At 34.3% G+C, this 17,692-nt stretch overlaps 2 protein-coding genes across 3 annotated transcripts; one reads left to right on the forward strand and one right to left on the reverse strand.

The window, feature by feature from the left end:
- The first annotated feature begins 1,951 nt into the window (after positions 1-1,951).
- LOC120210946 (ethylene-responsive transcription factor RAP2-4-like) lies at positions 1,952-3,606 on the forward strand. The gene has a single exon (XM_039209589.1). It carries the CDS (start codon positions 2,428-2,430, stop codon positions 3,364-3,366), a length of 939 nt encoding a protein of 312 aa, XP_039065520.1. The 5' UTR covers positions 1,952-2,427; the 3' UTR covers positions 3,367-3,606.
- A 7,597-nt stretch (positions 3,607-11,203) lies between these two features.
- LOC120210900 lies at positions 11,204-13,345 on the reverse strand. Of its 2 annotated transcripts, none has more exons than XM_039209549.1 (4): positions 13,229-13,345; positions 12,692-12,822; positions 11,424-11,650; positions 11,204-11,322 (listed from the first exon to the last, which is right to left on the reverse strand). In XM_039209549.1, exons 1-4 carry the CDS (start codon positions 13,258-13,260, stop codon positions 11,236-11,238), a joined length of 477 nt encoding a protein of 158 aa, XP_039065480.1. In that variant the 5' UTR covers positions 13,261-13,345; the 3' UTR covers positions 11,204-11,235. The 2 variants fall into 2 exon arrangements, with proteins under 2 accessions (XP_039065480.1, XP_039065481.1); XM_039209550.1 differs by having other exon boundaries at positions 12,692-12,789; positions 13,229-13,344.
- Between the last annotated feature and the right edge of the window lie 4,347 nt (positions 13,346-17,692).

The following is a 17,692-nucleotide window of genomic DNA, read 5'->3' on the forward strand; positions in this document are numbered from 1 at the left end:
TATTTCGGGATTTACCTCGCATTAAAATCCCCCAATAACTTGTAGTATATGTGCACGAGCAAATCACTTCAAACAATAATAAAATAATATAACTACTTAATTTCTAAAAAAAAAATTAAAATATTAATAAATATTCATATATAAAAACATTTATATTTACCTCCTTCACTTCATGCTCCGCATTCTGGGGTAGGTTCGTAAAATTTTCATCTAAAAATTTAATTTTTATTTTTCCACCATCGCGTACATCATCTGGCGGATCAATTCAAAGCAATACCTCACATACATTTCTAGGGGCGCCGACAACACCAGTAATAACTACTCCATTAATAGGAAATCACATATGAAATGCAATATCTTGAAGGGTAATAGTTGCCTCCCCACACGATAAATGAAAAATGTGCGTCTCCATTCTCCATATTTCCACCAACACATTTATAAGTGGAGGATGCAACTTCACACATTCACCAGTTATATTACTGATTTATCCGAAACCCACTAAATGTAAATAGTCAATAATATCTGCACCGGATAGTGTCACACGATTTATGACACTCTAATACACATTCATATCCCTACGAAATATAAATATTAAAAAATTATTTAAATACCAAAACAAAATAGACTAAATTAACAAATAAATAATAAAAATATAAAATAATATTAATTAATTTACCTCATCATTTTACCTACAATAATAGAATTCGTGACTTTGATCATGTCTTAATAGACTCACCGCCATGATATGAAATCTTTGAATCTTTTAATATATGAAAGTGATGAGTGTAGCGATGAATAGGAGTGGAGGACCCTATTTATAGCCCTTCTTGCTGTTTGTAAGATGCAGGATTACTTTATATTTTAAATTTCAAAATATATTGTAATTATAATATTTATTAATTATTTATTATATTTAATATTTTACACATATAACTTTTCATTATTTCAAAATTTACAAAATATATTATAATTATTTTTATAAAATATCAATTTTAATTACTACATTTATATATTATTATATTTTAATTATTTATTATGTTTAATAATTAATATTATTAAATTTATTTATTATATTCATTTAATTTCTACATTTTAAATTAAGTTGTTATACGAAATACCAAAGAATCTCACGCTTTATTGGTCGCGAAGTCCTTCATAAATCTCGCGATATTTTGGATCATAAAGGCTACATCGCGTTTCACAATGCGCGAGGTCATTTTATCTAATTGTTTTATTGGTTTACTTGGAAATTACGCCAACGTTGGATGTATCTCGCGTGTTGAAGGGTGCAAGGATTTAACACGTGGTTTGCAGGCCACGAGGTCATCTGATGTGAAAGATTTGGGGTTTATTCTTTCAAATAATTTCTAGAGGGTATTATTTCTTTAAATAATTATTTATTTGAGGTTTTTAATATAAAATTACAGAGAGACGTAAAAATTGAAGGATAAATTATGAGTTTAGTAATTAAACTATCAATTTTATCTGTTTTAGTACCTAAACTTTCAAGTTCTTGAAATCATACTTAAAATTTAGTTTTTGTTTTATTTTAGTACCCCATTCAAAATTAAATATTAAGTTTTAAAGAAAAATTAAAAGTTTAGATACTAAAACATATCAAAATTGATAGTTTAGATACTAAACACATTATGTTTTTAATGGCGGAACTAAAATTAAACAAAATATATGATTTTGAAAAAAATTGAAATTTAAGTATTAAAACGGATAAAAATTAATAGTTTAGATACTAAATGAGTAGTTTATTCAAAATTAAGATAAAATTTGTTTTGCCTTAGGTTAAAACAGAGGGTTAATCATGGCTAACAGCTGTGATTAGATGAGTTAATCAACGAGTTGAACCACTATATAAGCCCAAGGAAGGAGGTGAGAAAAACCCACAGTTTAGTGAGTTATTCACCCAAAAGATTGAGAGAAAAAAATTGAGTTGCGAGTTGTAAACAGATTGACTGTTTCTGGTTTTGTTTTGTTTTTTTAAAAAATCTTTCCCCCCTTTCATCTGTTAATCCCCGCTTCTCGGAATCCCTTTCTGTTAATCATCGGTGTTTGAAAAAAATACTGATTTTCTGGTTTGTTTTTGTTTCAGTAATTAACAGTGGATTGAAAGCAAACTTAGATAAGGTTTTCTTCAAAAACCAGGTGTTTTCAGAATCGAGATCCAGTTTTTTTTTCTATTTTTTTCTGATTAAATCAGCTTGGAGGGTGATTTTTTTATACCCGAAGCTTGATTTCTTTTATGCTATCTTGGATTTAAAGGGGTTTATCTATTTGAATAAAAAACCTCATTAGCCTTTCCTGGGTTTTCAAACCTGTCCTTAAATTTTGGTAAGAATCGGGTTACTTATCTTTGATTTCTCCGTGTTATTTTTCTGGTTTCAATCTTTGCTTACTTCATTTAAAAAAAAAGAAATGGCAGCTACAATGGATTTCTATAGTAGCAGCTTCAATGGTGGAGAGTTGATGGAAGCACTTGAGCCTTTTATGAAAAGTGCTTCTCCCCCTTCACCTTCCCCTTCCTACCTCTCTTTCTCTTCTTCCCAAGCACTTGAGGGGAACACTTGTTATTTCCCAACAGTTTATCAATTTTTAGGTGTTCAACAATCTCAGTTTGGTTCTACAATTGAGCTAAACAATTTAACCCAAGCTCAGATGAACCAATTCAACCAACCAATCTACCTTTATCAAAGTCCTCAACCCAACAACCACCACCACATGGTGAGCTTTCTTAGCCCCCAAACAGTCCCAATGAAACACATGGTTTCACCACCAAAACCCACCAAGCTTTACAGAGGAGTTAGGCAACGTCACTGGGGAAAATGGGTCGCTGAGATCCGGCTACCCAAGAACCGTACCCGGCTTTGGTTAGGCACTTTCGATACGGCCGAGGAAGCAGCCTTGGCTTATGACAAAGCATCCTATAAACTTAGGGGTGACTTAGCGAGACTCAACTTCCCCAACCTTCGCCACCATGGTTCCCATATCGGAGGCGATTTCGGTGAATACAAGCCTTTGCTTTCCTCTGTCGATGCCAAGCTTCAAGCCATTTGCGAAAGCTTGGAACTGAACCAAAAGCAAGGGAGCAACAAGAAGACGAAATCATCAAAGGAGAACAAAGTCCAATCGGAAAAGCCCGAGGAGAAGACTGTGAAAATGGAGAGCTCCCCCTTATCTTCGTCTCCGGTTCAGTCGGAAAATGAGGGGTCGACGGAATCTTCACCTTTTTCCGATCTTACTCTCTCGGACTTCAACGAGAAGCCGTGGCCGGAAGTTGTTACTTCTTCTGAGTCTTTTATGTTGTCCAAATACCCATCTTATGAGATCGATTGGGATTCTATTTTAAAATCTTAATTTGGGTTTCTTTGTGTAGTCTTTGTAAGAGCTCACTGCAATGGAGTTTTTGGCAGTTGCAGTGGCAGGTTCTTTAGGTTATTATGATTTAAGAGTCTGTTCATGGGTACTGTGTAAGTGTTTATAAGAATTTAAGTTTCTCAATGGTTGTCTGCTCGTTTTTTCTTGCAGGATCAAAGGGAGAAATTTGTTAGCGTCCATAGAAGTTCATGGGTTTTGTAACGGAATCTATTAGTGTTATTTACGGTCCTTTTTTAGTCTACTTTCATGCTTATGCCCTTAGATCATCTCCAGCACTCATTTCTATTCTAGTGCATTTTTATTTTAGTGTATCTCTAATTTTATTCTAGAAATAAAACAATAATTTATCTTCAACGTTATTTCTATATTATTACTAATTCTTCTTTATTCACAATATTTAACTATTATAATATTAATTTTAAAAATATAAAATAAAACATATATATTTTTAAAAAAAATATCAAGATAAAAAGTATAAATAAAATATTCATAAATAATGTTGTGAAAATATAAATAAATAAAAAAATTACAATTCATAATAATAATACAAAAAACATAAATTACATAATTATATATTTTAATTTTTTGAATTAGAATATTTATTTCACAAATGTTCAATTAGTACATTTCGTAGAGTAAAATGAGCATTTACATCTTTGATTTATCTAAATCGAATAAAAAATTCTTAAAATTGAGTCTCATCATCTTCAACAAATTCAACATTCTAGAAATTTGTCTAAATCTACTTTAATCATTAAAAAATTTATGTTTTTATATTTGTTGTATTTTTATATTTTAAAAAATTAGTATATTTATTTATCAAATTTTAATATATTTTTATCTATCTTACAATTTAATTTATTTCAAATTAATTTAATTTACTTCAAACTAATTTAATCTAATTTAATCATTAAAAAAAAATTTGTAGCGTTGCTACAATTACACGCTAGATATAGTGTGTTATTGTAGCAATCTGTAGAATGACGTGTATTTGTAGCGCAGGGCTGGAGCAGTTAAAGTGGAGTTTTACTCCACAATAGAGCAGCGCTGGAGATGATCTTATATTTCTAGATTTTAAGATTTGTTATAACGAAAGCTTGTTCCTTCGAGAAGGAAAAAAAATAACAATTGAAATTATGTGGATGTTTATCTATTGCTGCTATGTTTTCTCAGCTTCAAATAACCACCACAAGATTTAATGGGCTTTGCAACCTGCTTCAAGATATTTTTTATTTAAATTAAAATAAATGAGTACAGGATAAATTACCTTAGCGATAAAATAGTTATTATTTTTTAAGGTTTGAGTTTAACATTAAAAATATAATATTATGAATATGAATATTTATTTTTAAATAAATGAGATTTATTTTTATATTGATATTATCTCGTATTTACTATAGATTAATAAACAAATATTAATCTTTATATTAATTGTCTATTTTAATATTGATGTCATTCTTAATTTTTTTAAAAAAAATGTATTTTTATTAATTCCGTACTAAATTTTATATTAGTTGCATGGTCTGGAGGTAGAAAACATGTATGTATCATATTGATTATTATACCGTTTGCTGAAGTAAATGCATACATTCAAATGTTCTTGCTACATGACCAGCGATGAAAAGATAACAAAGAATGACGCAAAGATAATATGACCTGCCTTAAGAATTTTTTTTTATTCAAATTAAAATAAATGAGGTATGAGAACCGAACAAGAAACCTCAATGATAAATGAATCATTATTAATTTTTTAAGTTTGAGTTTAAACATCGAAAATATTAGAGGTATGAACATTCAATATCAAATAAATGGGTGTTATCTTTTATTATTATTATTATTTTTTAAGGTTTAAGTTTGAACATTGAAAAAATTAGAGGTATGTCCTGGAATTTTCTTCGACAGCTTGATGATTGTCCGGATGTTCCTTGGTTAGTTTTTGGAGATTTCAATGAGATTATGTTCTTGTATGAGAAATCAGGTGGTCAGTTGCATAGTGACAGAAAGATGTTGAATTTTCGTACAACTTTAGAGGATTCCGGTCGTCAAGATGGGGGCTATACGGGTGTTTGGTTCACTTGGGAAAGGGATAGGCGGGCTGAGACAAACATCAGGGAACATTTGGATCGTGGGGTTGCAAACTCTGCCTGGTGGAACCTTTTTCCACATTTTGATCTTCAACATTTAGTTCATTCTATGTCAGATCACTTTCCTTTGTTGTTACACACCAGTCATTCGCTTTAGGACCATCGGTTTTTGCATTTCAAGTTTGAGGCATCATGGTTGATGGATGAGTCCTACGAAGCAGAAGTTCGCAAGTTACGGAGTTTGTCATCAGCTTACTTATCGGAAAAGCTTAATCTAATGTGTCGAGGATGGGATAGCTGGTTTAAGAAGTTACGCTACGATCGCTGGATAACTAATGATCAGTTGCGAGAAAAATTAAGAGGGCTTATGGAGATCCAACCGACGAATGAGGTGCTTGATGATATTATGGACGTGAAACTTCATTTGAATATGGAAAACGATAAGGAAGATATTTACTGGGAGCAGGGGGCTCGTGCGAACTGGTTAAGGGATGGAGATAAGAACATTACATTTTTTCATCGTTTTGCTACGAGTCGTAAGAAGCGAAATAGAATGAGGGTGATTGAGAATGAAGGAGGTAGTTCTTTCGAAGGGGACATTGCCATTGAAGAATGTGCCAGAACTTATTTTAAAGAATTATTCTCTTCTAATGGTAACATGGTGGAGGAAGAGTTTTTGAGTGAGATTCATACTTGTATTTCACCAGATTTGAATGCACGATTGCTTTGGGAGTTTACTCATGAGGATGTGTATGCGACGGTGAAGGCTATGGGGCCTCTAAAGGCATCAGGGGAAGTCGGTCTAGGGGTTGTTTTTTACCAACGATTCTGGCATATAGTCGAACTGACAATTTTCGACTTCTGCATTGGGCTTCTAAGAGGACAATATCCGATGTAAGAAATTAACAGTTCGCATATTGTTCTTATACCGAAAATTCAAACTCTGAGAAAAATCACCCTTTACCAACCAATAAACTTGTGTAATGTGTTATTTAAGATTGTGTCAAAGATATTTTCCAATCGGATGCAAAGTCTGCTAGATGGGTGTATCGATGAGGCACAGAGTGCTTTTAGCCCCGGAAGACTTATCTCGGATAATATTTGAACGACTTATGAACTTTTTCACTCTTTTATTCAGAAGCATAGAGGAGTAAAAGGTTTTTGTTTTGAATTGGAAGGGCTCATGGCGCGCTTTTGGTGGCAGAAATATGATAATAGAAGAGGGATCTATTGGTGCTAGTGGGCAAAATTTAATACATTAAAGGAGCGCGGGGGTATGGGTTTTAGATATTTGGTCAAATTCAATATTGCCTTACTAGAGAAGCAGTGTTGGAGATTGTTTTTGCACCCAACATCTCTAGTCAGTAGATTGATGCGCGCGAAATATTACCCTTCGGCTGATTTCCTTCATTTGCCACTTGGAGCAAGACCTTCATATGCTTGGCGTAGCATTTAGAGTACGCGAGGTATTCTTGAAAAAGGACTTCGTTTGGAAAATAGGTCATTCCATTTCTGTTTGGAATGACTATTGGTTACCTAGCTCTCCACCGCGTAAATTTTCTAGTCCTCCAGATGATTCTATTGCTCGGGTGTTTGATTTAATTGATAGAGAGGTTTGGGGTTGGAAGGAGAAAGTGATCCAAAATTTATTTACTGAGAATAATACGAAAGTGATTTTAAGCATACCTTTGTCCCGTTTTGACCAAATTGATACACGTGTTGAGTGGTGAAAAGACTGGTCATTACAGTGTTCGCATTGGTTAACTTTTTTTCTATCTCAGGAGGGTAATGTTAATTTGAGGCTTTTCTAAAAATATGTGGGCTAGTGATTGCCAACCAAAAATGAGAATTCAGGGCTGGAAGTTTGCTATGAACTACGTTCTTACTCGATAGAACCTTTACAGTAAACGCACCAGCCAAGATCCTGCAAGCCCGATATGTTTTTTATATCCTGAATCAGCTCTACATGTATTATATGGATGTAATTTTACGCATGCAATTTGGCAGTCTCTACAATTACAACTTTCTTATATCAATGATCAATGGACTTGTTATGATTGGATGGCTTGATGTTTGCAAATAATCCTTGTTTAATGCATGAGACAATTTTAGTAACTATCTGGGCAATTTTGTATGCACGCAACAAACATTACCATGAATGATAGAGAATACAAGTGACAGATATTGTTATCTTCATCAAATCCCAATGCACGTATTTTGGATCAGCCAAGGTAAATTTTTGAACCGCCCAAAATTACGAGGCTTTTTTGGACTCCCCCCATTGCACCTACTGTCAAAGTCAATTTTGACGCCCATTTTAAGCCAGAAGAAAGTAAATCTTGGTCAGGTGTGATTATTCGAGAATATAGGGGGTCAGATTTTGGATGCATGTCGACAAAAAGGAAATCGTGTTACCTCAGCTTTTGGAGCAGAAGCGGTGGCTATGGTTCATGCGGTGCAGCTCACGGTGGACATTGGTTTCATGCATGCAGTGTTTAAGGGAGATTGCCGATCAGTGATTCTTAAAATTTCGTCCGATGAGCTTGATTTATCATAAATCAGTAGATGGATCAGTAAAGCGAAAGGCCTCTCGGGTCTTCTCCACTCGTTGGACTTTCGTTATGCCCCTAATCAGGCAATGCATCTACTCGCTGGTGATCGGTTAGAGATGGAGACATCTTTTGGGTGGAGGAAGCCCCAAGTCAAGTAACTCTTTAGGTGACTGAGGATTTCCGGTTTCTGGATCCTCCGTAGCTCTTTATGTTTCGCCTTCGCTGCTGACAGGTTCTATTTGGTGAAGTTTCTTCATCTTCCCTTGCTGTGCTTGTTCAACATTTTACATGTTGCAAGGAGAAGCCCGATTGGCTTGTTTTATTTACTTTTGCTCTTTTTCCTTTAGTTTGTTTTGTTTTCTTTTGGATGATGGTTAGTTTGCCACATGCTTTTTGGCTTTTGTTTGGGACATAGCTAGTTTTGCTTTTAATAACATGTCGATCCTTTTCTAAAAAGAAAAACAAAAAATAGAGATATAAACATTCAATGTCAAATAAATGAGTATTATCTTTTTGTACAAATACTATCTATTTACTATAAATTAATAAAAAATACCGATCTTTATATTAATTATCTACGTCCTTTCTAAAATTTTATTTGTATTAACCTGTACTAAATTAAGATAATTGAGGCATGAGCATCGGACAAATGACTTCAGTGATAAGAGAATTGTTATTATTTTTTAAAGTTTGAGTTTGAAAATTGAAAATGTTAGAGGTATGAACATTCAGTTTCAAATAAATGAGTGTTGTCTTTTTATATAGACATTACCTTGTATTTACTATAAATTAAAAAAATATTGACCTTTATATTAGCTGTCTATTTTATTAGTTGTCATTCCTAAGATTTATTTGTGTTAACCAATATTAAATTTTATATTAGCTGCAAGGTCTAGAGCTAGAAAACATGTATGTATCATATTGATAGTTATACTGTTTGCTGAAGTAAATGCATACGTTCAAATGTTCTAGTTATATGAACAACGATGACAAGATGAACAACAATAATCCAACTAATATTTGATTTTAATATAACTTAAATTATTAAATACTTTAGTTTTTTAAAATTTATATTTTAAGATTTTATGAAAATTTGCCATAAAATATTTTTCAAGTGATCTTTAATTGTGAGAAATAACATTAAAGGTTTTGGAGTCATTATGTATTATATATATATATATTTTAAAAGCTTAAAATAATTGATTATGGCAAAAAATCCCTTTCAGTCTCGATATCAGTATCGATACCCATTTTCCAGTGTACACTTTCAGTATCGATATCAAGGTGCTAGTATCGACACTGATAAGTGAGTGTCGATACTCACTAGAACGGTATCGATACCTAAGGTTTGAACGACTAAGTTTTTTACTGTTGGGATGCTTGGTTTCTATACCCACTACTCGATATCGATACCGAAGCTACAAGTGGTCATTTAATGCTCAAAATTAATAAATCCAGTGGCTCTAATCAACCACCAACAGCTCCAAACGACTAGAAGGGTATTAGAAGACAAAAAATGGACTAAGGTTAAATAGAGAACAACAAGAAAGATTTTTGAAAAATCAAATCAACTTCAAAAGAGTTCTTGAACTAAAAATTGTTATATTTTTGTAACATGCTTGTGAACTACTTTGTTTAATTTTGTTCGAGTGTGATTTTAATGAGTGCTTATTGTTTTCAAAAATATTTGCCTTTGTGAGATTTTCTTTTGTTTGCTAAATTTGTATTTCTTCTTGTGGAGAGAGTGTAAGCAATGTTTTGGGAATAAACCTTGTGTGTTGTTATAAGGTTACACCTTGTCCCCAAAGATTAGCAAATCTAGTGGATTTGAGAAATCCTTAGTGTGAATGCTAAGGTAGTGGATGTAGAATTGATTTAAAAGTTGAACTACTCTAAAATTGTGGTGCAAAAGTTTTTATTTTGATTGCTTCCATCACAAAAATTTTAAAGGCTAATTTACTCCCTCTTAACGATTTTCGGTTGATCGATAAAGCTAACAAAGAAGAGTGATGCAAGTCGGGAAAACTAGAGATTAACAAGAAAAGCATATCTAAACAAGGGATAAACTAAAATTGTCCCTAAATTACTTTGGATTTATAAAAATCTCCATAATTAATATTTTATATAAATTTTAGGGGTTAAAATAAAAATTAAACCCTTCTACTAACGTGTCACGTCACTAAACTAAACACATTGTTTAAGTAACCAAAATTTAATAAAACGATAATGTAAGTTAAGTTTTTTGAATTTGATGAGCAAAATTATACAAATATAAAGGGGTAAGTGATTATTTCAGTAGATCACCCAAAGATTTTTTAATGAGATATAAAGAAAACCGTAAGTGACCAAAATTTTCTAAGGAGTGTGAATCAGTGATTTTAGAAATACAAGGCATCAAACCTGTGAGCACGAGGGTAGTAGAGGAACATCTGGTTATTCTTTTACTGCTGACTAGTTTAGCCATTCTCGCAGTTTTTAGCCATTTCTATCTGATAAATGATGCCTGCAATTGATTTCTTTACATGCAATTCTAGTGAATTTTATTTGATTCCTTCGTAATTCATTATTATTTTTGATTGCTCATGGATGATAATTAGCAAATCATCTTCATGGTATTACCAGACAGGTTCATGTATAAGTGCGGCATGTGAAGCGTCCAAAGGGTTCCTAAATTTGGTTGACGATTTTGCTTCTAAGAGTGTTCGGTGATACTTTTTAAATGAAATGATACAATTATAGAGTTGCTTTCTTACATTGTCTTAGTTCCATATGTTTGGAATTTTTTATTTTGTAAGAAACATTCATAATATGATAAATTTTAATATTTTACAATTCCGACATGTTATAAAATATCATAGGGACTTCGTTTTAAAAAGTAGCACATGGTACACATAATTTGGGACAGACCTGGATATCAGTATCACATAACAAGAATACAGTGAAATTTGTTCAGATGGTGATCCATTTTTTTGGTGCAGCAGCTTGATATTTTACATCAACTGAGGCCATCAATTTGAGACTGGTGACTCCATTTGTGCCATTTACTAGGAAGCAAAGGAGCCATCTGAGATTCTGACTGACATGGGGAGCTTCTGAGTGTTCTAACCAAATTGCATTTCACGACAAACAAACCGCCATCCTTATGTAACTTGCGTAATCTTTGATGAATAAGCTAGCAACAAGAAAAGAAAGAAAGAAATAGCAAGGTGTTCTCAGAACGTCAGCTCTTCACCGTCACTACCATTTGGGAAGGTGACACATTTGAAGACTTTGCATTTTGAACACAACACATAACCAATCTGCATTGCAATTTTAAATGAGGTTTTGATTTCATCATTTTGCAAGGAACAGATTCATAATAAGTTGTAACGTGGAAGGCAATATGAGGGGGAATACATACAGCTCTACAAGATGGACAACGGCGGTAGATCCGGTTGTTGTCAGCTTTAACGTTGGTTTTTTGTCCTTTACAAAAATCACAAAGCAGCCATCCTTTGCCAATACAAGGCTCGCACATGATTCCTCCACCATCAACCTGGAGTGAGCAGTGCAGGGGTTTGAAGAATGGCCAGGTGAGGTTGTTCCCTGAAGCAATTGGTGTTGCAGCCGCCGGCCTCACAATGAACCCTGGGATAACAATGAAGCAATTCAGTACCATATAACTCTGTTGGAATGTAATAAATAAACTCTTACGCTTGTATTGGTGCAAGGTTGCGCGTTGATGCATCCCAAAACTTTGGGACTGAACTCCCAATTATATCTCCCATGTTAATGCAACGTCGGGAATAAACACCCAGCCAGCAAGTGTTGGGATTTTAGGGAATTCCAATAGATGGTGATGAGTTTTCATTGTTTGACAATGTTAGGGGTGAAGTGGTGGTCGGCTCGTGGCGGTAAGTTGATTGAAATTAGGATTTTTAAAGTTTTAGGGATTTTTTAAGATTTGTAAAACTTGTGATTTTTTTAAAAATATACTTTTAAGTTTTTTTTTTAAATAAAATTTTTAAAATTATATAAATATGACACGTACTTATCCTGAAATTCGATTTTTTATATTAATTATTTATTTTATTGATAGTATCTACTTTGAAATTTTATTTGTACGTTATTCAAAGAGACCTGTTCCGACTAACCTGATTCGTGTACAGTTGCACCAACTGCATTGCCTTAAAGATGAGTTCTGGTGTTCTAACCTAGAGGCATCAATGTGGATTATTGATTTGTTTTACTTTATTTTGTTTAAGTTTTGAAATGACATATTAAGAATTTGTCTTGATATTATTTAAAAATATTTTGATAAATATATATGATAGAGATATAAAATATGTTGTATAAAATCATAAAATATTTTATTAAATCATAATTTATATTCGAATTCAAATATCAAAATATTTGATTTAAAATTTTAGATATTCATAAATATGAATATCCAATTTTTTTTAGATCGGATACAAATCAGGATTTTAGTGATCTAAATTTTTGAATCGGATAATATCAAATATCTGAAAATTTAAATCTCTAATACCTACTTCATTTGAAAAATTTATGTTATATATATATATATACTTAAAAAAAATATCTATGTATCCGCCAATTCACTCGACTGAAGCGTTAAATTTGATGTTGAACATAATATATACTGTCGAACAATCAAGTAGGAACAATCACCTGAAAAACCCAAGCATTTGGTTGGCTCTCCCGGACAAACGCGAGTCATAGGAACGCCGGAAATACAAATCCCATTTTTCTCTCCCGAAAATGCAAACCTCAAATTGGTGAAAACACCATAAGAAAATAATCTTCATCAAATCACAAACAAAACATTGCCTTAAATTAGTGAATTATGTAAATATATTTTAAGTTTTGAAGCACAACTAAAGTTTTCCCCTCTGCAGTTCAAAAATTTCTCAGAATTAGCTTATACAAATTCCAGAGCACCATAGCTGCACAAAATAGCAACATTCCTCTCGAAAATGAAGTGAATAAAACGAACCCATTTAAAAGAAAAGCTCCATTAACAGTTTTAAAGGTTAAAATATATTCTTAAGTTCAACAAAAACAACATTAGAACAAATAAAATTAGCTAAGAAAATGGGGAGGAAATCACGTGAACCCATCTTTCAAAACACCCGATAATATTTGAAACTAAATACCCAATTTAACGTAATGAAAAACGAAAGGGAAATATTGCTTTGGGGATCTAACCTGGCATGTAAAGATATAATCGAAGAAACCATTTTTCAGTAGCTCTGGCCTTTCACCGGTGAAGCGAAGAAACTAAGGGTGGGTTTATCCACAATGATTGTGTTGAGGATCTGAGATGGTTTTAGTTTGTTTGTAATATTTTGTTGTTATGCAAAATCCGATTGAAAGATCTAGCTAAGCGGATAGGGTGTTGCTCTCTCTCCCCCACGTCACCATTCACAATCTTTATGTAATTTATTTATAAACTACACAAATCATCATTCAACTTTCTTTTCACTCTCATTTTAATCACTTGTAATTCAAAAAGTTTCAATTTAATAATAAAGCTTTATACGTTGAGCTTTTTGTCACTGGAATTATGGAGGAAAAAAAATGTGAGTCTGGCTTAGAAAAGCGCGGTCTTTATAGGAGATAGATTTAATGAAAAATAAGGATTGATGAAGAGAGTTTCACGATTTTATTATTAGATTAAAATCTATAATTATGTGAACATATATTTATAATATATATTGTTATTATAAAATATGAATAATTTAAGTGATAAATTATGTTATAAAGTCATAAGGTATTAGAAGTATTATGAAAATAAAAATGTAGATATTATTAAAATTGTATTTATAATTAATGAGGAACAATGTTAAAAGTACAAACAATAACTGATTCAGTAAGCTATATAGGGGGTATGGTCCCCAAGAAATAGATATCTCGTATTTTCTTTTATCTTATCATAGAGTTTATACTTAAGAGAATTCTATATTCTTAGAAGTTCACAACTAAAGAAAGATTCAAAGATTTCAACCTTTATATTAATATTTAATAATGGATTTAGGTACGCTTCCGCAAATCTAGTATTTATTTTATTCTTTATGATTTAGCATGATCAGATCCTGGTTTAATCTTCATATGTATTTATGATTTGGTTATAACAAGTGATATTATCGCCTGTCATATTGAATCATTAAGAATCGATTTATATTAAGATTTATATTATGATTTCGTTATGCATATTTTACCGCTCATCAATTCTAATATCCACGATTTCGATTTCGCTTAATGGTTGACCCTTGATTCTTTATTATTATTTTAAAATATTACCATCCACTATATTTAGGGTTGGATTTATTTTACTCTTTGCTTCCTTAATGAGATTAACCAGAATAATTGCATGCGGTTTTCATAAGTATGTTTTGTTTCAATTTCATAGATTAAAAAATAGTAAACAATCTGGTTTTGTTTTCTTCAAGCTTGCTAAGGCGGTTCAGGGTGGTTCAATTATGCTCACGACAACAGCGAGTTCTTTTCTCCTTTGTTGTTTTTCAATCATTTATTTGTGGCTCTGTAATGGAACGGATTATTCTTGTGAATGATTTGTACTCCACTATAAACTTATTAGAGTATGCCCAAAGACCAAACATATGATGATTATAATAATACATTTATTTACCGATTTTATTGAATAAAGGCATTGCCAATATTATTTTCAGTTATATGTCCGTGTTTAACATAAACTGAAAGATAATAAAGTCCATAAAATAACATTATTAGAAGATCCATAGTCAAGTATTATTATGGCCATTGTTGAGATAATTAATATTGTGTATGCACAAGAGCTAGAGTGCTCATGTATACTATGCATGTAAACTGAATGATGGTGATGAATGGTGATAACCATCATAGGGAGGTTGTTAGGAAACGGTTTAGGATTGTTAGGCTGTTAAGGTTGTTACAAATATGCAATAAATACAAGGTGTAAGTTGAAGCAATGTGAGCTAATAATCAATAAGAAAATACTTATTTATTCTTCTCGTTTCTGTTATATGATTTGCTGCAAGTCCTACCTTTTCTAACATGGTATCAGACGCTAGACAATTCTGAGGTTTTCTTTCCGCTGTGCCAAGCTCGTTGTCATGGAGGTTCTTGCTGGGAAGATTTTCACGAACAAGAAAGTTAATGTCATCCTTGATGAGGCTAATTTCCTGCTTTGGAAACATCAAATCTTGCTAACCGTTCGCAGTCACAGGCTAGAACGGTTACTAACCGGAGCGGCGTGTCCACCTCCTAAAACAGTCGAGGATGAGAATGGCGATACGGTGGTGAATGAGCTGTATGAGTAGTTTGTTGCACAAGACAGTGCACTTGCCTCCTGGTTGTTGTCCACGATCAACCCCCATTTGCTATCCCAGTTTGTTAGAGCGGAGACGGCAGCGACGGTCTGGAGCAAGGTGCTGTAATTCTTTGCTGACCATTCAACCACGACGGTCATTAGCCTGCACTATAAACTTCAGTCACTGAAGAAAGGCAGTGACAACATGCGCACGTATCTCACTCGCATCAAAGAGGTGTGTGATGCCTTAGACTCGTGCGATAATGCAATACCTCAGGCCGAACAGGTTGCGAGCATCCTCAAAGGTCTTCCCCGAGACTACCAACCTTATATTGCGTTCATAACTACCATGAAAGATGCATTGTCCCTCGACAGGATATGCTCGATGTTAATCGATGCAGAAACTCAACTTGCAGGTTTTGATTCTCAAGAAGAGCCTCTACCGATGAGCGCTCACTTTGCTCAGTCTGGCTCTAGTTCAAAGGCTACTAGCCATGTGTATCATGATCGATCTTCTGGCAGATCTGCAACCAGTGCTGGAGGTCAGACTAGAGGACGGGGCCGTGGTCGGCCACGGGTACAATGCCAATTGTGTGGCAAGAACGGCCATCTTGTTGTTGATTGCTGGTACAGGTTCGATCAAACGTTCACTGGTCGGTCGGCTGAGCGACCTCTCAGTCGAGGTGGCTCGGGTTCAATAAACTGCACCAGTCTGGAATCATCTTCTCTTGATGTAAGAGAGTGTGTATGTTGCACTAAAGTCAAGCCTGAAGCGCAGGTATGCTACTCCTCCTAGCCACAAACTCATATTGCTTCCAGCACGAGGGACCACTAGGTGTTGGACTCGGGAGCTACGCACCATGTGACTGCTGATTCGACCAAGGTCTTCAGTCCAAAAGAGTTCTCAGGACCAGGTAAGTTACTGGTCGGTAATGGTGATTTAATGCTAATTCAAGCCACTGGTAACCCTGTCTTGAGTTCATCTTCTTGAGTTTTACTATTGAATGATCTACTTCATGTACCTAAGGTAACTAAAAACCTTCTATCCGTCTCAAAGCTTGCTAAGGATAACAAGGTGTATTTCGAGTTCCACGCATCACGTTGCTGTGTTCGTAATGAAGCCACGGGTGATGTGCTGTTGCAGGGACAAGAGAAGGATGGTTTGTACCTATTTCAAGTCGATGATAGCCATAATATGAACACTTTCCTTATAGCTAATAAACTTTTTTCTTCAAATCACGTGTATGAGCTGTGGCATAGGCGCCTTGGGCACCCTGCTCATGCCACTCTCGAGAAAATATGCAAGCTCTTAGATGTAAATGTTGAACAAACAGTTAATGAAAATTGCGTTGCTTGTCATATGGGAAAGAGCCATAAACTCCCTTTCTCCGACTCGTCTACTAAGTATGATTCTCCCTTTCAACTTGTATTTACTGACATATGGGGGCCATCGCCTGTTATTTCGAATGGTTATAGGTACTATGTAAGCTTTGTTGATGCTTGTACACGCCACACATGGCTATACTTACTTAAAGACAAATCTCAGGCTACACAGGCTTTTGTGTTGTTTCAGCAGCTTGTTACAACACAATTTGGATTGAAAGTCTTGGTAGTACAAAGCGACTGGGGCGGTGAGTATCGTCGACTGTCTCGCGTGCTTGCAGAGGCTGGTATATCTCACCATGTTACTTACCCTCACACGTCCGAGCAGAACAGTGTTGTGGAATGCAAACATCGTCATGTGGTTGAGCTGTATCTGGTGTTGCTTGCACAGGCATCCATGCCGATCAGCTACTGGTCCTATGCTGTGGTGATGGCTGTACATCTAATTAATAGGCTACCTTCGAGGGTACTACCTGGAAAACCCCCATTTGAGTGTGTGTTCAACAAAAAGCCTGAATATGATTCACTTAGAGTATTTGAGTGTCGATGTTTTCCCCATTTGCGACCATTCAACAATCATAAACTTGAGTTTCACTCGCAGCCGTGCACATTTTTAGGAATGAGCCCTCAACACAAAGGGTATCTGTGTCTCACACCTGATAAAAGGGTAGTGGTGTCTCACCACGTGCAATTTGATGAATGGTGTTTTCCGTTTGCTCATGACAGTGTTGCTGAACCGTCAGGAGCTCACTCGTAACTGAGCAGAGCCATTGACATTGTAGCTGATGCTAGCAAACTGTGCAATACCAATGCTCGATAATCGGGACTCTCTGATCTGACTGTAGACACGTCTACACACAGTCATGCACGATCGAGTATTGCCGATGAACCTGTTGTAACATTTGAGAAGTCTAGTTCTGGTGAAGTGGCTCTGGACGAGCCACAACCATCTGATGAAAGCACAAGGGCTGTGGTTA

This window comes from Hibiscus syriacus, unplaced genomic scaffold, assembly GCF_006381635.1.
Source record: "Hibiscus syriacus cultivar Baekdansim isolate YM2019G1 unplaced genomic scaffold, ASM638163v2 tig00109945_pilon, whole genome shotgun sequence".
In the NCBI taxonomy this organism is placed as follows: domain Eukaryota; kingdom Viridiplantae; phylum Streptophyta; class Magnoliopsida; order Malvales; family Malvaceae; genus Hibiscus; species Hibiscus syriacus.